At 30.6% G+C, this 21,708-nt stretch overlaps 2 protein-coding genes, 1 long non-coding RNA gene and 1 pseudogene across 3 annotated transcripts; 2 read left to right on the forward strand and 2 right to left on the reverse strand.

Moving 5' to 3' along the window:
• The first annotated feature begins 772 nt into the window (after positions 1 to 772).
• On the forward strand, positions 773 to 2,366 carry LOC121212143 (tRNA (adenine(58)-N(1))-methyltransferase catalytic subunit TRMT61A-like; annotated as a pseudogene).
• Positions 2,367 to 6,212: 3,846 nt separating this feature from the next.
• On the reverse strand, positions 6,213 to 8,597 carry LOC107959346 (WRKY DNA-binding transcription factor 70). Its single transcript, XM_016895380.2, has 3 exons — positions 8,077 to 8,597; positions 7,888 to 7,989; positions 6,213 to 6,723 (listed from the first exon to the last, which is right to left on the reverse strand). The coding sequence occupies exons 1-3, from the start codon at positions 8,430 to 8,432 to the stop codon at positions 6,264 to 6,266; spliced, it is 918 nt and encodes a 305-aa protein (XP_016750869.1). The 5' UTR covers positions 8,433 to 8,597; the 3' UTR covers positions 6,213 to 6,263.
• Positions 8,598 to 12,691: 4,094 nt separating this feature from the next.
• Positions 12,692 to 15,035, forward strand: LOC107959347 (uncharacterized). The gene is made up of 2 exons (XR_001700802.2): positions 12,692 to 13,039; positions 14,861 to 15,035. It is a non-coding gene; the product is annotated as an uncharacterized lncRNA (long non-coding RNA).
• A 732-nt stretch (positions 15,036 to 15,767) lies between these two features.
• LOC107940468 (protein ENHANCED DISEASE RESISTANCE 4) lies at positions 15,768 to 18,772 on the reverse strand. The gene is made up of 3 exons (XM_016873897.2): positions 18,459 to 18,772; positions 17,959 to 18,150; positions 15,768 to 17,741 (listed from the first exon to the last, which is right to left on the reverse strand). The coding sequence occupies exons 2-3, from the start codon at positions 18,077 to 18,079 to the stop codon at positions 16,126 to 16,128; spliced, it is 1,737 nt and encodes a 578-aa protein (XP_016729386.2). The 5' UTR covers positions 18,080 to 18,150; positions 18,459 to 18,772; the 3' UTR covers positions 15,768 to 16,125.
• Positions 18,773 to 21,708: the final 2,936 nt, after the last annotated feature.

The raw sequence follows: 21,708 nt of genomic DNA on the forward strand, positions 1-21,708 counted from the left end.
CCTCAGTGATGTCTTTTCATATCCTACTTCCTAGTCAGTTCTCTCTCTCTCTCTCTCTCTCTCGATATTTACTGTCTTTCCACGTCCGACTTCTTCCCCATCAATCTAAAATTAAGTGCTCATTAAATATTTATCTTCCATTCATAAAAATTAGGTTTCATTAACCAAAAAATTGAAGAATTAGCTTTGAATTTCCACTTTAAAAGAATTAACCATAGAAGTTAATAACTTTTTGCAGGAAAAATTTATTGAATTAGTTTCAACTTTATTTAACTAATAAATATAATTTCAAAGCTCAAAAATCAGATCCACCATAACCAAAATATCAGGTTTGATGCAATTTAATCAATTAATAATATTAGTTCAAATTAAAAATTAAAAATAATAATTTTAAATATTCATTTCTCTTTATAATTCAAAATTTTAGGTTATTTTCTCTTTTATATTTTTAAATATAAATTTTATTAATTTTCTAACAATAAAATTATTTATAAATTTGCCTTAAAAATATATAGGTAATAACAAATTTGACATTTAATATTTACATTTTTTTTTAAATTAGTGTTAAATTGTTATTTTTAATAAAAATATTAAAATATTAAACATAACAATTTATATGTATTTTATATTAATTTTTATGATTTATATATATATTTGAATCAGTCAATTAGAAGCAAAAAATTTCACTATAGGCCAAAAACACGCACCCGGGACAATAGGAATAGAATTTTCGTGAGAGCAACTGAGAGTCACTTCAGGTACGAATCTTTACTACAACATTGTCTTTTCCTTTTCATGTCTTTTTTTAGTTTTCTGATCTATTCTTAGCTACTTCTATTTCAGTGGGTTTTTTTAGGGTTTTCAACTTTAGAACAAGTTTGTCTTTGCCTTTTTCATCTCTGTTTTAGTTTTCAGATCACTGCTTCCTTACTTAATTTTTCAGTGGGTTTTAGTGTCAGAACTCGGTCTGGTTCTTTTTGTTTTAGTGTCATTCATCTTACATTCTTTTCCTAATTATATATACATATATATTTTAATGAATTCAGGTCTTCCTGGTATTCTAGATGATAGTTTATTTTTAATAGAACTTTGGGTATGCGGTAAATATTTTTGTTTTGGGAGTAAATTTTGGTACAGAAATTGCATATTAGTCCAACATTATTGTGTATTCAATTGAATGTGTTTCCATCTTTTTAGTATGTTGCTTATGGATTCCTCGACGAAGATATCTTTCAATCGTTGCATTAGAGATGGAGATTTGATTATTGTATATGAGAGGCATGATGCTAAAAGCTGTTAAAGTGTGTGAGAATTCGGTTCTTCAAAATCGTTTCGGTGTATTTAAACATTCGGATTGGATCGGGAAGCCATTTGGTTCTAGTTTTCAGCAACAAAGGTGGATTCGTTTCCCTATTGGCTCCGACACCGGAGTTATGGACTTTGGTTCTAAGTCATAGGACTCTGATTCTTTATATTGCGGATATTAGCTTTGTGATTATGTACTTGGAAGTAGTTCCGGGTTGTTTGGTTCTTGAATCCGGGACCGGTAGTGGCTCATTAACAACATCGTTTGCAAGGGCTGTGGGCCTGTGGCTCCAACGGGACATGTGTATACCTTTGATTTCCATGAACAGAGGGTTGCCTCAGCTAGGTAAGTCTTAATGTTTATCATTTGCCAAAGTGCATTGTGATGAAATATGATATAGTAACTGCTTAGGTGGAACTTGAATTCTGGGTAGATTTCAGAAGTCTGTTTAGGTTGATGTATTCTTTGATCGACATTCTGTTGCTTTCATGGAACCTTGCTTAGGACTCATTTATGACGCATATTTTATCCCATTATATGGTTTCTGTTTGTCTAATTGATAATAGAAAGATCCAAGGATGGTTTTTTTTTTTCCTTTGATTCTTCTATGTGTTGGTTTGCGAAAGAAGGAATGTCGTACGATTTTTCACTCCTTCAACAGAGAGGATTTCGAGAGGACTGGAATAAGCACTTTAATCACTGTGGGAGTCCGAAATATTCAGGGTGAGGGATTTCCCGATCAGTTTTTTGGGTTGGCTGATTCCGTATTTTTGGACCTCCCGCAACCTTGGCTAGCCATTAGTTCAGCTCGAAACATGTTGAAACAAGATGGAACTCTGTGTTCCTTCTCACCGTGCATTGAACAAGTGCAACGTTCGTGTGAAATTCTTAGATCTGACTTTACAGGTAACATATTAGAAACGAGTTGTCCTATCTTGTTCAAGCAGTTTTTTGTTAAAGCATCATGAACTTTGCTTGTAATATGCACAGATAGGGTTTTATTGAACTTCCATTGTTAACCAAATAGGGTTTTATTGAACTTCCATTGTTAACTAAATAGGGTTTTGTTATATACACATGCATAATTGTGCCTACTGAAATGTGACAAGACAAAAAGTCTGCTGCAACTTTGGTGCAATCTACCACCATACATAGTTGTGAATTGTGATAGATACTTATACTGCAAAGCTTGTTGCAAAACAGGAAGGGCTGGAAGATGGCTTCAGGAAGGGCAAAATTGACTTGTTGATGAGTCTGTTGGCTTCAAACAAATGATAACTTGATTCGGAAATCCCTTAACAAAAATGATCTTTATTTAATTACATGAAATAGGAAAATAGTCATAGTTACAACACACACACCACTTCCATCAAATTCAAATGCATTCACAAAATTCCATTTCGAAATTCCTAAGCTTAATTCCAGTGCAAGAATACACATTCGAGATCATCACATCAGGCTTCGAGCAGTATTCAAACTCCATAAAATCCTTTCACATGGCCGAATCCAAGTTCGTAACATTGCTCGGCATCCCTGACATCTCTTCCTATGTTTCCCGCTTTACGATCGAAGTTGTCAGAGCCAGATTCGAACGTCGATCATTGTGTTGTTTGATCAGGGCCATGCAAGTTTCCCCACATTCGGAATCTGAAATGATCTAAGTAGTTCGTGCAAGTGTAGGCTCCGATGTAAGTGGTTTGATACATCTGGGAGCCATCATCTTCTAATCTTTGAACTTGTTTGGTGAGTGCATATAAAGTAACTCCTGTTTTTAATTGGACCAGAAGGAGTTAGTGAACTTCCTTTAATGTGGGATGTGCTTGGTCTTGAGTAATACATGTCACATGATATTTCCACATGCATTGAATTTTTGCCACTTTTCTATTTCTTTTCTTACTAAAAATTGTATCTTTCACTCCATTTATTTACTTACAAGACAAGATATATTGAGACTTTGTTTACAATCTGACAATTATGAGATATCTAAAAAAATTAATTTAAATTTTTTTTTTATAAAATTTTGAAACTTTAAATCTTAAAGCCTGGAGAGTTAATATTTAAACTATAAACTTTCTTAATAAGAAGGACAATTATTTGATATACGAGGGGTGAAATTTTTGATGAATTACAAGAAGAAAACAAAATCTTAACAACAACATGACTGGCACGACTCGAACTCAAGTCACACCTGGAACGGTGAGCACCCTAACCATCAGCCCAGCATATGAGGTTCAAGAGGTGAAATTTTTAATTCCACAAGTAATTTTAAAAATGAGTCATATGTCCTTAATTGATATTTAAAATAAATAATGAATTAAAACAACTTTACCATTAATATATCAAATAATAATACTTAAAAAATAGTAATAAATATATATAAAAAAGTCACTCATGATAACTTCTTTTTTAAACATTAATCTTATTATAAGTTCTTAACATATCCACTCTTTTGTGTCTTGAAGTGTTCTTGATGTGTATGTATAACAAGGAAAAAGTTTGAGACTGTTTATAGTCGTTGGGGATAATTTCTTGCCACTGTTGCCACTGGAAGCATTGTAGGTAGACTTGTATTGATACAACCCATAAGATGTATGGGTAGAAGTGGACTTGTATCGATACATTGCACATAATGTATAGGTAAAAGGTCCCCCAGAGTTTCACAATTTTTCTTACTGACTTAGTTGTACAGATACAACTAGATTAGGATATCGATATTACATCCTAGACTTATATAAAATAAGTTTAAAACATTTAAAAATATTTTGGATTGACTCAAAAGAATATAAATAAATTAAAGCACATTCAAAACATGTTTTTAAGTACTTTTACAGTTCTTTGAAATGCTTTAAAAATGTTTAACAAAATTTTCAATAATTATTTTCACCAAATGACTTAGGAAATATAAATAAAAATTTATTTTAAATATTGAATATCAAAAGCTTGGAACATCAAAACTAACAGCAACGTGCAACGCAATTGGCATATCTAATTGCTAAATTATACTCCGAACTCGAACACAAATCTATAATATGATAGCCATCCATATTCTCCAAATCTATCGTAATTCTATCAATGTGAAGTTACTCTAATCATTTCATAATAATTACTTGATTCCAATCTAATGAAAAAAACTTGACAACATAATATATTCATTGAACTCGAGATTTATAAATGTTGAGATATCCCTAAAAACACATTATTTTAAGGGGGACTTATGTTAATAAATAATAATAAATGGGTAAATTATACCTAATGTCACTAAGCTATTAGTAGGTTTACATTTTGATCACTTAACTTCAAAAAGTTACAAAATAATCATTAAATAAATTTTATTTAAATCATTGGGTTGTCAATGAAAATTTTCAAATAATGCAGTAGCATTTTCTAATTTTTGACATTAATTACTATATAAATTTACTAATAATTTCGCGAAATTCGCCTTTAAAAAAATTACTATTTTCAAATTAAAAAAAAAACCCAAAAATGTAATACAAATTCACGAACTCCCATGAGATGACATAGAAAAAGGTTGGTTCGTTTCCTTTAAACTTGTGGCTTGCCTTTCACAACCTTCAATAATTTCCTTATTCCCCCTTTTCGTACGTTTCCATTCCATAGCTTTTGTTTTAGAAAAAAACAAGTCAGGAAAGCACTATCCCATTCTTTGTGCTACTTTGTACAAGTTTGAGCATGCTTTGATTAGATTCGATTTAGGAAAATCTTTTATTTTAGGGTGGGGCTATTGCGAACATCCTTGGTTCCTCCCTGGGTCCACTCATATTTAAAGATAGCATCAGGCGGGTTAATAAGGGCATACTCTCTTAAAATAAAAAAATTATACTTTTAATCATTTGAAATTGATAAAATTATAAGTTAGTATATGATAAAATTATATTTTTACCTCAAATGATACAACTTTAATTTAATTAAATTTATAATTAACTCAAATTTTAAATATTAGAAATCCACGTTAATTTGAATGAATATTCATATCTTTTCACATATTTGATAAAATAATTTTAAACTTGGATGAATAAACCGATGTTTAAACTGGTCTAATTCTGCCATCCTCCATCAACATGCAAGCAATGTTTGATCTGTTCAGCTACTATATTGGTTTCTTATGAACAATTAATTTGTCTCTTGTCTTTGTCCCTTGCAACTTGTAATGCCAAATGAACACTGAATCAATGCATTTAGAACACCTCTGACCCACATCTTTTGTTTCTCCAGTAATTTTCTTGCACGTTAAAGTTTGAAAGTTAATGTTTGTCGGGCAGTTACAGCTTTAATTAAATTCAAGCATTTTTTAGGCTGTTCAAATCCACCGTGTGATGTTTCGATTGACAAATCTTTGGATTGCTTTTATCTTTTTAAGTTTGGTATATTTTTTTCTATTCAAAACTTAATTCGGTTGATATGAGTATTATTATTAATATAGAAGGATTTAGATTCGAGTACGTTGAAATGTATTACCCTTCTATATATGAATTGGAGAAGAATTATAAGTAGTTTTAGGCATTATTAAAAAAAATTAATATCATTTTTAATATCATCATAATAAAATTTTTAAAAGAAATTGTTGAGATAAAGTAAAAATCATGACTCACACGATGATAAAGTGATAAAAAGTCGTTAAATCAAGTGGTGGGGTACGGTCTTACACCTTATCAAGCACAAATGTTCATATTTCTTTGATAGGTGGTTGTGCACTAGGCACAAACAACCATTGCTTGAGATGAAGCTAAAAAATTGTTTTAAGAGGGACTAGAAATGACTGCATGCCTCCCCTCCCTTTGCTCGAGTTCTCATCAGAATTAGGAGACAAAACCCCAACTGAGGGCAAAATTGATTTGTTGATGAGTCTGTTGATTTCAAACAAACAACATTTTGAGTCGGAAATCCCTCAACAATAATGATCTTTATTTGATTACATGGAATATGAAAATAAGCATAGTTACAACACACACTCATCACTTCCATCAAATTCAAACCCATTCACAAAATCCATTTCGAAATTTCGAAACTTAATTCCAGTGCAAGAATACACATTCGAGATCATCACATCAGGCTCCGAGTAGCATTCAAACTCCATAAGATCCTTCCACATGGCTGAATCCAAGTCCGTAACATCGCTCGGCGTCCCAGACATCTCTTCCTTCGTTTCCCGCTTTATGACCGGAGTTGTTGGGGCCAAATTTGAAAGTCTATCATCGTGTTGTTTGATCGGGGCCATGCAAGTTCCTCTAGATTCAAAATTTGAAATAATCCGAGGACCCTTGAACGAGCGATTCGTGCAAGTGTGGGTTCCGATGTAAGTGGTTCGATGCATTTGGGAACCATCATCTTCTAATCTTTGAACTTGTTTGGTGGCTCGACAACCTTGATCATACTTGCGAGTGCATCTAAAGTAACTCCTGTTTTTAGTTGGAGCAGCAAGAGTTAGTGAACTTCCTTTAATGTGGGATGTGCTTTGTCTTGATTAAGACATGTCGCATGATATTTCCACAAGCATTGAGTTTTTGCCACTTTTCTATGTCTTTTCTCACTGAAAACTGTTTCTTTCACTCCATTTATTTACTTACAAGATAAGTTATATTGGGAATTTGTTTACAATCTCTAGAGTTACATACAATTATGAGATATCTAAAAAATTAATTTAATATTTTTTTATAAAATTTTGAAACTTTAAATCTTAAAACCTAAATAGTTAACATTTAAACTTTCTTATTAAGAAGGATAATTATATGATATACGAGAAGTGAATTTTTTGATGAATTACAAGAAGAGGATAAAGTCCTAACAACAGCGCTACTAGTGTGACTCGAATCCATGCTACACCTAGGGCGACGAACACCCTAATCATTAGGCCAACACACAGGGTTCGAGAGGTAAAATTTTTAATTCCAGAAGTGATCTTAAAAAGCAGCCATATGTCCTTAATTGATATTTAAAATAAATAATGAACTAAAACAATTTTACCATTAATATATCAAATAATAATCCTTAAAATAATAGTAGTAATAATGAAAAATATAAAAAAAAAATCACCCATGCTAATTTTTTTTTAACATTAATCTCATTAGAAATTCTTATCATATTTGTTATTTTTTTTATAAATGCTTAAAACTACTCATAATCTCTCCCCGGCCATAACTAGGAGGATAATATGCTGAAACACACTCAAACCCACATCCTCTTGATAACAATAACGATATCAATTAAATTAAAACTAAATCGACAATTTTTTAATCAATTTTTTTAGTTATATGTGTTGCAATGAAATCTCAAACTCCAAGAACGCAAATGATTTAAAAGAAAAAAATTTTATAAGTGATGTATTTATATTATCATAAATTAATAATAATAATTTTAAATATTATTAAAATAAATATCGTTATTACATTTTTTTTAAACAAACCACCCACTGTAACATTTTTTATTTACCCTCAAAGCATTAATTATAAATTTCATCATTACAAATCCTAACTTTTTAAACTGTCGGTGCATTTGTTTCATTAATTACAAAACAGGGAAATAAAATGAATAAAATAAAAATAAAAATAAAAATAATATATTACCTTGGGTGTTTCGAATTGAGGATCTCTTTTTGTCCATATTTCCTCCAACCATGACCATCTTGTGTTGTAGCTGAAACAACTGTCCATGCTTCTTCTGCCCTCCTGCAATAAGCCCCATTTCCATTACAATCCATGTAAGAAATTACAATCCAACATTTAAAAACATTAACAAAGGAAACTAATGTATACTTTCTCTTGTAACAGCCTCTCTTATCCTTAGGTCTCAGCCGGCGGCTCTCACTACAATCTTCAGACTTCACCAGTTGGTCATCGTTAGAACCTGTTTGGTTGTGGGAAGAAGAAACATTAACTGATGTTAACTCAGCAAGTGTTTGGTTGAAAGATGACAAGATCTTGTCTACAAGCTGTTCTTTAGTTGATGAGAGATGATGTTCAGTTTGTTGTTGTTGAGAAGGGTTGTTGTTGTTGTTGTGGAGAAGGATTTGCAGCTGGTTGGCAGAATCTTGGCCTTCAACAAGTTGTTTTATTACCTTTTTCTTCTTCTTGGTTGATAAATTTTCAGACCAAGCTGAAAGTGTACCCATGGTTTGGTTTTTTTTCTTGGTCTTTTTTGCTGCTATTAATGCAGTAAATATATGTGTTTATATATATATATATATGCAAGATATCACGAAAATGGAGATAAGGAAGGAAATGAAAGGGGAGGAAAATGTGAGGAATGAGGGCAGAAATTGATGAAAACTTACTTTAAATGGTGACAAAAATTAAAGGTGACGTTTATGCATGATGGAAGCATGATGTCAACATCTCCCCCACTTTTCTTTTGTTAATTTTGGTGTACGGATTTCTTAGGATAAAATTCGAGATTTCTTTTAATTGAATATTCAAAGTTAAAAAGATGATTCAATTATTTAAAATTTTGGACTTTTAAAATTATTGACTTATGGTCTTATATGTTCGTCTACATCAATTAAAAGTTTTTATTCAATTTTGAATGTTACGAACTTGTAAACCAAAATTTAAACAGTATTCTTCTCCAATTTTCGACATTGATCATCAGATCAACTTATATTTAAATTATATTTTTCTACTTGTAATTGAGTACTGATCAATCGTACCAATCATTAAATCGCCTTAGAGCTTGCTAGTTAGACTTAAAAAAATACTTAACAGTCTAATGACTTAATTAAATAAAAACTTTCACATAATTTAAAGACCATTTTGTAACTTTTTGAAGTTGAGTAACCAAAACGTAAATTTACTAATAATTTAGTGACTTTAGGTACAATTTATCTTTAATATTATAAGAACAAAATCAAATTAGTGCATAAACTATTAAATAAATTAATTTAATTTTTGTATTATTAAAACGAATCAAATAAGGTTAAGCTTCAATACAGTTAACATTTACTGTTTAAAAATTGTCATTTATTGTTTAACAGAGTTAATATTATTGAAAGGTTTTTTTTTTTATAATTCTGTGATTGAAATATTTTGTTTGGAGTTAAACTCAAAATTTAATAATAGAGAGACTAATTTAATTCGGTTTATATAATAGAAGAACTTGGCAGGTCCAAACCCGTTTTCAAGATCAACTCTCGACGACCTTTGAATCAAAATCAAATCAAATTCTCATATTTAATAACAAGTCTCAACGATCCATTGAAAGAAATCACATCCTTCCAATGTCAAGTATAAACGACCCTTGGATTGAAACTCAACCGAAGAGAAGAATCAAAAGAATTTTCTTTATAATCAAGAAATATCTAGAGATAATAATTTTGTTCAAAATTGATAAATGAAATTCGATGCTAAATCTCCAAGCCAATAATGCACAAAATTATAATATGAGTTTAAAAGCATAGTTTGCAAATATTATGGTACAATGGTAACGCGCATTATCTTTTCAAGGAGAGACATAGGTTTAAACTTTGAAGACAATATTGTTGAAAACAACGTGCTTGTTTTATGAGTCGAAGCCATCGTTTGACCATTAGAAAGAGCGAAGAAAAAAAGTATTTTATGTATGGAAATTTCAAGTTGGGTACCTTAGTTCTCAACTTATCAAAGATTCTTCCTTTATTTTCTATTTTAAAACCTTGTTGTAAGAAACTATTGTTGTTCCAAAGAGAAAAGAGGAAAGAAGACAGAAAGCGACCAATGAATGAAACTGGTCGTGCATCTCGTTGTTGTAAAATAAAAGCATCTCCAACTAATATTTTAATTATTTTTAAACATCAAATCGGAAGATATTTTTATTAAATTATATAATAATCTGAGCATCACATCAATGATTCAATATAAAATCGTGTTAACTATATAATAATATAATTAATTAATATCGCGATAATCTTTTTACTCAGTGATGAGAGTATTATATTATAATTTATTAAAAAAATTAATGAATTTAAGATCTTTTGAGGGATAGTACGTTCACCTGCGACTAGTACAAAAACAACAGTGATTGTCTAGAAAAAAAGCTAAACGCATAATTAAAAGACATCCTTAGTTTAAATTGTTATATATATATATAAAAATGGAAATGTCAACCCTAACTAGCTGTAATAACATATTATCCATGACTATTATTAGTCATAATCACTATTGTAAAACAGTAGATGGATTAGATCTTGAGGAAATCAATTATTTAATTAATTTTTAAGAGAATTATTTATAAAGAAAAATTATTAAAATAATAATTGGTAAATCGGTTTAGCCTACCACAAATAAAGTAATAATATTTAGAATAAGAGTTAGAATTTTTAGTTGACTGATATTCTTCAATATATTTTTGGGTCTAAAAGGTACACAGTAGGACATTTAAGGAATATTTCTTCGATCAATGTCGATCGACTAGTCACCAAGAGATAAAGTGGCCTAGAAGGCTTGGTTCTAGTCAACCTTCCTTTTTCTTTGAAAGGGTCCTAGTCGATCATCCTTGCGAAATAGTCACTTACTTTCTACGAAAAGTTTTCGTTCGGCACCTGCTCTTCTGTTTTGAACGTGACTCTTTAGGCCACCAAACCCGATGTGGGTCTAATCACTTTGTATCATAGTGTAGAAGGAATGACAGAATACGTTCCATTAGAAAGATACTTACAAGTTCACCACGTTAGTACCATCAAACACGGAACCTCCTCTACATGTGCCCCTTCTCGCGATGAAGGTAGGATCGACCTTTTAAGCATCGTAGATATTGCTCTCATATCTTTCCTTTGTATTCTCAACTCCTTTGCTTAATTCCTATGGCTCTCCGCTCCCACTAAGTGAACCTGCCAATTCCATTAGCACCACCACATCCTCCTTCATGTCTCCTCCCTTGTTTGATCCCAACATTAAAAATTTTAAATTTCAAGACATGATTATCGGATTAAAAACTTATTTGAAGGCAATAATAATAAAGGATGGTTAAAAAATTCAAAACACTCGACTGAACTGAACAAAACTCGCCCTTAACTATTAACAATTAAATATGTATTTAATTAATAATTTATTTATATAAATTATTTTTTCACAATTGTCGGCAACTTCTTAATCTAATGACAAACATTATATTGCAAGACATGAGAAATTGAATTCAAACACCGAGCAATTTTATGCCCCATCCCAATTATCAGAAAAGCACAAATACTATATAATTGTAAGAATCATTTAAAAATAATATTTAATATTTAATTTATTTTTAATATAATTTAATATTTAATTTAAGCCTATATACATAGGGGCCTTTCGCTTTTACGTGGGTACTGGACAAATGGGCTTAAAATGAATCTCTTTTACCCAATACACCTAACACTATATCCATTATACATTGCACAACATGTCAACAGTGCTATGGTGTGATCTCTGCTTATTAACCACAAGGTATGATGCGATGATTTTTCACCTTATCGTTTAATTATGTGATCGGAATTATATTTCTTCATGAGAATAAAACATATTTCATAATCAGCTATTTATCTCTTCTGAAAAGATTTATGATAAAGGAATTATTCTTATTGTCGGTGATGGATACCCTAATTATGATAAAAAAAATTGCTAACCACGAAAATGTTAGAGTTGAGGTAGGTTTGATCGGTTTTTATAAAATTTTAAACGGTTTATAATAACTTTTATATGATTTTGGGTTTTGGTTTTTTTTTGACAAAATGAGATTTGTTTTATATTTCGTTTTTATATTATTTAGTAAAGTTTTAAATTTTTTTATAAATGTTTTTAAAAAATATAAAAATTTCAAATAAATAAATAAAAATCTTATATTATTATTTTTACCTTGTAAAAGATTAAATTTAATTATAAATTAAATAAAAATTTGTATTTAGTTCAATTCAAGAAAAGGTGTTCATAGGTCGGACTAATATCCAATTCTAAGAAAATTCCAAAACCAATGAGGTTCGAGCAGTCCAAATGACCCATTTTATTTAAATTTAATATAAAATATATCAATATTAATTTAAAATTTTAAAAATAAAAATCAGAAATATAGATTTGATGCGGAAAAGCGTATAATAATAAATTCCATCCTTCTATTTTTCAAAAATAAGTCTTCTATTTTAAATTTTTATAATTTGATCCTTATACTTTATAAATTTTGAATAGTTATTTCAATTAAGTAATATTGTTAAACTTTATTATTAAATCATTGATTAGAGAATTAATAGTTCAACAATTTATATGCAATAAGTTAACGAAACTCAACAATTCAACTTCATGTATTTACTCAACAATTACGAGGACTAAATTTTGATAAATTAAAAGTAAATGGAGTAACATTTCAACTTTTATAACGTAGAGGGGCAAAATTCAGAATTGAACCCGAAAAAATGATTGAAGAGGTGAGGAGAGCTAATATCGACCGTGGATGAGAAGTGAGAAAACAATCGGAAGGTTCCAAACAATTGCTTATATATAGAAAGAGAAAATAAAAAAACATTGAAATGGCGCATTAAATCAATCAAGAACATTCCACTTTTTAGATAGCAAAAGAATCGAAAGTACGAGAATTCTGTCACAATTTGTTCTTTAAAAAGGTTAGGGTTTCGAAATCGGATTGAAAGGGATCAAAGAAATGGCAGGGGAAGGTTCCATGTTCAAGTTTCTCAAGCCTAGGCTCCGTCCACACCCTATTGACATCCAGGCCGCCGCCGCGTGGGGCGTCGCTGCCTCCACCACTGCTCTTTGGCTCATACAGGTAAATTTCTTTCTTTTGAACGGTTATTATTGTATTACTATTAGATCCATATGAAAATCTTTTTGATTTGTTAATTTAAAAATTCTGCCTTGGAATAGATCTTTGATTCAATTGATGTGATTGAACTGTTGATGTTAATGATATGTTATTTAGTTTTTGGCCTATTAACCTTTAATTTTTTAAGACTAGTATCATCTTTGAATGTAGGGTTCAAATCATTATTATGGCTATGCCGATATATAAATTGTTTAATTCTGGTTTTAGTCCCTCTATTATGTTGAAATTTAAATTTTAGTGCTCTATTTTGGTAGAATTTTATCCCTCTCTATGATGTTATTTGTAGCTCCGTACTGATAGCCGTCAAAGTGATCATGTGAAAGTAGAGAGATTGAATCTTAATTTTCAGCATAATTAGGACACAAAAACCATAATTATACCTTATTAATAAGAAAATTTGCATTTTCCTGCGGAACATAGAGACTCAAAAACTTGCATGAAAGAGTTGGTGCTCGGAAATGGTTCCAAAATATGGGCTTTCATGTGGGATAACATTTAATCAATTAGGGGCAAAACCAGAATTTTTTTTTTAAAGGTGGTCGGAATTAAGTTTTATACTTTTATAATAGCTTAAATGCAATTTCACAATGTTAATAGTTTATATCTTTATAAAATTTCAAATATTAATTTAAGATTTTATCATTTTTTGGGACTAAATAAAATTTTACCATTTACTAAATTAAAATTTTGTAAAACTTAAAAGGACCAGAAGTAAAATTTTACATTTTAGAGGCAGGCCCCTGTCAGCACCTGGCGCCGCCTCTGAATCAAATGATAAGAAAATAAAATCACCTTTGTATTTTTGGAGTATTTAAAACATTGACAGGAACTTGTGAAGCTTTGAATGTGGATATGATTTTTGATTAGGGTGTTATTGCAGTTTATTAGAGCACAGATTCTCCTTTATGGTCATGTTTTGATTCAGAATGATTTAACATCTTTAGAAGCTGAACAGCTTTTGTTTATCAATAAATGGATTCTTACAGTTGTTTTTTAGGAATAATATGATTTTTGGGCCCTAAACTTGTCAACTAGATTCATTTTGGTCCTTAAACTTGGGTTCTGTTAAGATTTGATTCATTTTGGTCCTTAAACTTGGGTTCTGTTAAGATTTGATGATGTGATCAGTATTCTTGAAACATGGCTGGATGGTTGGTTGGATCGATTGGATTGAGAACCAATCGGTATATTAGTCTAAACAAAGAAATTGAATCAATTGAATTGAAAACTTCTCAAATTTGTAAAAATAAAAAACTGAGACAAAAACCCGTAGTTTATCAGGTTGAACCGGTTTAATAATTTTTTTGAAAACACTTTATGAATTTTTAATTATTTATTCAATTATTGTTGGTATAGCAATTGAATCGATCAAAGTGATTGAATCGAGAACTATTAGTTTGACCAGTTCAACCAATAGTTCGATTATTAGAACATTGCATGTGACACTCTAAAGTTGTGAAGTGTCACTTCATCAAACTTTTATGATTTTCAAGTTTAAGGATCAAAATAAATCTATTTATGAAATCCAAATACTAAAGTAGACTTAATTGCCAAGTTTAGACACTAAAAATTATATTACCTCTATTTTTAATTTGTTGATAAGGTTTTGATTAAATACTGATAACTGTTTTCCATGATTGATGGAGTATTTTCATTAGAGATTACAGTTGTTGATGAGTTTTTGAATGATTAGCTAATGTATTTGGTATTTATGATTAGCTAATGTATTTGGTATTTACTTTTTTCTATTTTTCCTTTTGCCAGCCATTTGATTGGTTGAAGAGGACCTTTTTGGAGAAACCAGAGTCGGAATAGAGGTGAATGTCTATGTAAATTCTTAGAACGCTTTGAGATTTTGTGAGTGAAACTTGAATGATGATAATAATGTAGTATAACTTTGTGGTTTATTGATATGAGAATGTGGTCTCTTTTGGCATCAGTTCCTTGAAAATGAGTACGTTTGAAAGATTACAATTTTTATTATTGGTTTTCATTAGTTCCTAAATTTGGTAACTTTTTTAATTATAGTTTCTGCGATGACTTATCACTTTGAGATTATTTCGTGGCATCATTTAATTTTTATGTCGGTATAATATCAGAATATCACATCATCACATTAACTAAAGTTGGGAAAAATTATCATTGATCAGAAGAAAATTCAGAGATTAAATTAAAATAAATTGTCAAATTCAGATATCTATTATTCGTAAAAAAATTATATATTCATTAATTGCATAATTAAAATATTCATATACATCTGAATCCTGATGTGATTCCTAGTTGTTGTCACTTGTTGCAACCCAAAATAAACTACGGAGCAAGAACACAAACTTTGAAAGTGGTTCGAATCCAATGGAAGATGATATATAAACAATATTAATTTAGTTTTTAATGTTAATGTTAATTTTTTATTTATTAATTAAATTTAATATTCAATCTTTTAAAAGGAGATAAATTATTTTTTTAACGAAAATATTGATAAAAATATTTATTTTTTAATCATATTGACATGACGGTTGGCATGATATTTCACGTGTACTTCGTGTTAATAAAATAATATTTATTTTAATATTTATTTTACATGTCACTGGCTTATAATGGAGAGTTAATCATGGTTAGATATTTAACCATTTACTTACATTTCCATTAAAAACATATAAACCTTAAGAGCTTTAACTACTAATTATTTCAATAAAGAATAGTTAGTAGAAAAGGTAACACAAAACCAATAAAAGGCAAATGAAACAAAAGCAACATTTAGAAACCTTAAAAAGGGTAGCAAAAGACCAAAACTCGTCTTCAACATGGTCAAAACCATTATGCAAGTGCTGTTTGTGAGGGAATCATCCAATCCCAGTGTAACCCAAAAACCTGTTTCTAACAATAGAAACAAACAAGGGTTCATTTTTTGTCTTCATGTTTGTATCTATCTATCTATCTATCAATGTCTTGATTTGACATTTTCATTACAGAAGCAACCCAAACTGGTTGTTTTGAAGCACAAATCTGTTGTTGAATGACTACGGTTTTCAACATGCTGGCCGCATCACTGCAGGCCTCGACTTCACTTGGTCGACGTTCCTGCTACCGACTGGTTCGTAAGGAATGATATGAATCCCGTTTCGAAGAGAAAACGTAAGTACCTTTAAACAAGCACCACATCTTAGCTGATGGAACCTCTTTTCGGAAAGTTGAAAATCAGTAGGTAACTCCAATGGTTTGAAGCAATGATAACATGTTACGAAAGGTGCTCCGCCGGCCATGGCCCGACATTGTCGCTTAACTGAATTATGTTTCTCCTTCGGGTACCTCTTCGACTTGTGATCACCGGATATAAATTTGTGGCTCCAACGAGAAAAATCGGACTCGAAATATCTTTGGGGACTAGAGGGGTAATAGTTGTTGCAATTATAACAACTAAGACCGGAGTGATGTCTATAAAATCCCCGGTTATGTCTAAACATCGGAGGAGGCAACTGTTCTGATCTTGGCCATGGTCGAGGATAAAAATTTTCTTCCTCAGGATAGTAATATGTAGGAAAATGCTTTTGCCTACAAGGTATATCGATGGAAGCCCTTCCTCGAGATATTCTTCCGTTCAGATTGCATGTTTTGCTAATTTGATCCTGCAGCTCGTGCACCATTCGTAACAATTTCATGTTCTCGTGTTCACGGTACTCGTGGAACTCATCGTGTGAAGGACCAGCGCTTTCGTAAGCCCTTTGAGAGAAAGGTATTCGAGACCGATATTCATCTCTCACTAGTTTGGTCTGGTTTCTGGGAAGACGCTGATGCATTGCAGGATCTAAGGCTTCATCTCGATGACATTTGCTGGATTTCGTAGTGCCATAACGCTTCTTAGCGGATAAATTTAACGAGCGGTTTCTTGCATTACAAGTCATCAAGCCATTGGCAAGCATTTTATCCCTTTTTAGCGTTTCTACTGGAACAAGGAATTGATCATCCATTCCATCATATGAAGACATACTACCATCATAAGCATGAGAGGTTCTTGTGGCAGTGGATTCCAGATCTGGATCACTGAGCTCCGAACTAGGGCTGAAATAATCCAGGGATCCGAGAGAATCTATAGACCTTACATGGTCAAAACCTCGATGTTCACTACTCCAAGGTTGCTCCATATGTTCATTAGGAGAAGAGAAAAAATTATCTGATGAAGTGACTTCCCCTGCTGCTTCTTGTGCAGCACACGGGTCGTCAAAGCTCGATCCTCGGATGTTGGAAGCGATCTCGTTAGTAGTCTTCAATTCCAAATATGCACCTTCTAACCGCAATGTCTTGTTGTTTTCCTCTGCTTCAATAGAAACTTTGCAATGTTCCGAAGGTTCCAACTTCAACCGCCTGCTTCCATTTTGCAGCCCTTCATTCGATCCATTTTCATCGAGCTTTTCACGTTTATAATCGGTATCACCGGACTTATTTTGATCATTATAATGCCCTCCAGTGGATAAGTTCTCATCAAGTTTCCCACTTCGAGAGCCAACTTCACGACTCAAGTGAACCTCTTGAGGAGACGAGCTGCTAGATTCTCCATCTTCAGACACTTGAACCAATATATCCGAACCAGCAGCTGGTGTTTCTTGCAAGAGGGACGTGTTTTCAACAATAGCTTTTCGATTTTTGGCTGCAAACACGAAGAAACCAAAATAAGGAGCAAAATCAGGAAGGTAATCTTCCATTATCCATGAAAGATAGTCTAGCTATATAAGCCTCTCATTAATGTTTAACCATTCTGCGTAAGTGATAAACATCAAAGCTAAAGCTGAACTTCGAGAGCACGGGTCCAAGTTTGAGATTCAAATACGAGCATTTGTGAGTTCCATATTCCGAAAGATACTTACCTACAAGAATCGTATCGCATCCTCCGCACTTATATACGGGAACATCTTCGACTTCATGAAGAAGCAACCGACATTTTGGACATTTAACTAATCGAACTCTAGGAGCTGTTCCTCTAGCCATATTGCTCCAGATAACTATTACTTCTGCAACAATCAACTGTGCTTTTGCAATAAACAATAATCTCCCACAGTCTGCAAACAGAAGAAAACAATAAAACATAACATGTATGCCGACCAGATGAAGAATATAATGGAACATATTCAAAGTCATTTCTCAAAGGGTTTTAGTTGCAATTGCCATACAAATGAGCGAGAAGAACAAATGGAAATAAAATCATGGATCCATGACTTTAATGATTACCCAAAAAGGAAAAACAAAACAAAACAAAACACCCATCAATTCTAACATGCATAGTATAATGCTCATATAACAGCAGCTAGAAAAAAAAATCATGGAAAGAGGTAAAAAGATGGAGATTGAGAGAGTCAACAATAATAACCTTTAGATTCAGATGAAAAGGGCTAAGCCAAAATGGGTTGAAAGAGTGTTAGTTTGAAGACATTAAAGGAAGAAGGTGGGAAGGAAATGAGTAGGGAAATGGAAACAGTGTGTGTATGTCTGTCTATCTGTACGTATGGAGGTGGTCTTTGAGGTCTTTAGTTTTACATGGAAGGAAAAGGGAAAGTTAAAGGTATTTGGTGTTTGGGTCATAATTTCTTGCTGTTTACGGCAAAGGTTTTTAGATTGAGGGTTAGAGAACCATTTATGGTTGTGTCTGGTTTTTTCCACTGGTCTGAACAAAGAAGATGGGAGGGGAAGTGACACTGAACGTGTGTTGTGGTGTTGGTTTTGTCTTTATACGTGGCTACATTTCATACCCCTCTTGTCTTTATTATATTTGAAAGACAAGAAATCACTCCCGTTTAATTAATAACGCGTGACTAAATTTTTGGTAAATTGCAACAAAAGTCATTAAACTATCAGTAAATTTATCTTTTTGGCCATTCACTTTTAAAAAGTTATAAAATAGTCATTAAACTATTCAGAAGTTTTCATTTAAGTTACTTAACTCTTCGAAAGTTTTTTTAATTTAAGTCATTAAGCTGTTAAGGTTTTTTTTTAATTCAGATAGCGAACTCTAAGTAACTATTTGACAATCAATAGGTGGATCAATACCCAACGACAAGTAGAACATACCTTACCTTAGATCAAAGCTAATCTGACGGTCCATATTAGAGATCGGAGAAGAAAATTATTTGGATTTTGGTTTACAAGTTCGTGATGTTCAAAATTTTTTCATTGAAAAAAATGAATTGTAGAAGAGAAGAGAAGAGAAATGAGAATTTTCGATTGGTGCAAGCAGTGCGAACGGAAAATACCATACAACATCAATTTTAATAGCTCAGTGACTTAAATGAAAACTTTTGAATAATTTAGTGATCATTAGATTTTTTTTTTGAAGCATGGATTTTTCGAATCAACTCATTATGAATTTAAAATAATTTAAACTTTATTAGTTTTTCTAAATTACAATAATAAGGTAAAGCTTGAACAACAAATATAATTATCGCGACTCGAACCCAGATTACACCTAAAATGGTGAACACTTTTGATCATCAGGCAAATCACATGAAGTTCAAATTTTAACCGTTTTAAATTTGAATTATTTTTATTTTATGTGAATTCGAATTTGAATTAAATATATTTGAATTATTAATTTTTTATAATTAAATAAATTGAAAATTTGAAGCCAGGTCAAATTGACCGACCAAATTTATTATTGCATTATTTTTCCCTTTTTTTTTGGTGGTACTATTCCTTTTTTGTTTATGAATACTTTTCGAAATTTGCGGCTTGCGTTGCGCTCTCACGTTAAATGTATAAACGAATTGCCGTTTTAAGAGTCAATTTTAATTTTTATATTTTTTCACATTTTTATAAATAAAATAAAATACAATTTTACTCTTAATATAATAACTTTTATGATACTTTTATCCCTACAGAACAATAATTTGAAAAAAAATAATTGGTGCTTAGTGTTTTTGAATGTTATGCTTTGTGGAATGCGATTATCAAGAGAATTATTTTACATCATTTAGTATACATCATAAAATATTGATTAAAATCTCGAGAAAATTACAGTAACACATTTGATTTAGAATTTATGAAATTACTTTTATTAAATAAAATAAAATATTTATATATTATAATAACTTTTTAATATTAACAATTTTTATTAAATAATTAATCATAATATTTAAAAATATCATTTTAATTAACAACAAAAACATTTAAATTGTTAGAGTCTCTTTCAACATTTTCTTTATTTTCTTTCATGTAAAACTTTTTTTAGAAAGTATAAAATTTCAAATTTTCTTAAAAAATGTAATTAATAAAATATATTTTTCCTATCATACTCAATTCATGTTCCACGTTATATTTATATTATTTTCTTGAATTATTATGTTATGCACTCATAGTTGTACTGCAGCTTTTTAAAAAATAATATATTTTATTTATTATTAAATATAAATTAAGGATTTTTGAGAAAATTTAAACTTTATCCATTCATGAAATTGAAAAATATATATTATCAAAAAAATAAATTGATCATTTCTGTTAAAAACCAATATAGTTGGCGGAATAACCACAAAGTAACGCGTGGTATACCTCATGCTGACGTACAAAGACCAAGTTTTAACAGTAAAAATAGATACAAAGTTTAATAGAAGGGTTACTTTGCTTTTTAATCTAAGGTACAAATAATATTTTGCCTTTCTTTTAGTAAATAATATAAAATGCAATCTAGCTACTTTTACCTTTTATAGGATTTGAATCGGACTTGACCAACTAAAGTACCCGATCAAAAAATGACTTTAGATTTATTAGAGTAGAAATCAATACAAACTAATTAAACCAACGAAAAAATTGATTGAACCGATAATCTAACCAATTCCACCACCTATTAAATTCATTTGTTACCGTTGGAAATCCATTCCCCCACCAAATTCCACCATCATGTAACACATAATTTAAATTTAAAATTAAATAATCACAATAAATTATGAAACATATGAGAGATTATTTGAGATATGATTAAAAATATATGAAAAACAATTAAAACATGTCTTGTCTTAAAATAATATATGTACACACTAAAAACCACATTATTAGCATTTAAAATTTTATATAAATTTAAAAATATGATTATTTTAGATTTTTCTATTTAAAAATTTTGAAATAGCAATTTTTTTATATCCATTTTACTGTCCATGCTTAAAGTTAATGGCTACCCCTCTTAAATAATGTCGTCTCCAAATTTCGAACTTAAGTTCTCCCCTTTAGACTACAATTTACCTTACTATTACATCCTACCGCTTGTCTGTTTCTTTTAAAAATATCTCTTAGATTATTCTCCATTTTTTTCAATTAAATAAATTTATCCCTTTTGAAAAAAAAAATCATTGTACTTGTTTAGACTTTTATAATATTATAGATTTTTTATTTTTTAAAAAAATAAAAAATCAACCAATCATATTTTGCCATGTGTCATGTATTAACAAAAATAAGAGTTAAAATGTAATTTCATCCTTGTATTGGTTTATATATTGACAATTTTCAAAAGGACTAAATTGAAATTTTAATATTTTTATGAGGCCAAACTATAATTTTACCATATATTAATTTAATATTTTTTAAAATTCGAGAGACTAAAGCAACAATTAGAAAGATATAAATTCCAACATTTT

The sequence above is a fragment of the Gossypium hirsutum genome, chromosome A13 (assembly GCF_007990345.1).
Source record: "Gossypium hirsutum isolate 1008001.06 chromosome A13, Gossypium_hirsutum_v2.1, whole genome shotgun sequence".
NCBI lineage: Eukaryota > Viridiplantae > Streptophyta > Magnoliopsida > Malvales > Malvaceae > Gossypium > Gossypium hirsutum.

What these genes read in the sequence shown, in the direction of transcription:
- LOC107959346 (XM_016895380.2), bottom strand. Translation starts at nt 8,432, where the DNA reads ATGGGTACACTTTCAGCTTGGTCTGAAAATTTATCAACCAAGAAGAAG. An exon ending in AGAGGCTGTTACAAGAGAAA is followed by an intron (nt 7,990 to 8,076) that starts GTATACATTAGT and finishes GGCTTATTGCAG; the next exon opens with GAGGGCAGAAGAAGCATGGA. An exon ending in CTCAATTCGAAACACCCAAG is followed by an intron (nt 6,724 to 7,887) that starts GTAATATATTAT and finishes AACTAAAAACAG; the next exon opens with GAGTTACTTTAGATGCACTC.
- LOC107940468 (XM_016873897.2), bottom strand. Translation starts at nt 18,079, where the DNA reads ATGGCTAGAGGAACAGCTCCTAGAGTTCGATTAGTTAAATGTCCAAAA. An exon ending in ATGCGATACGATTCTTGTAG is followed by an intron (nt 17,742 to 17,958) that starts GTAAGTATCTTT and finishes TCGTGTTTGCAG; the next exon opens with CCAAAAATCGAAAAGCTATT.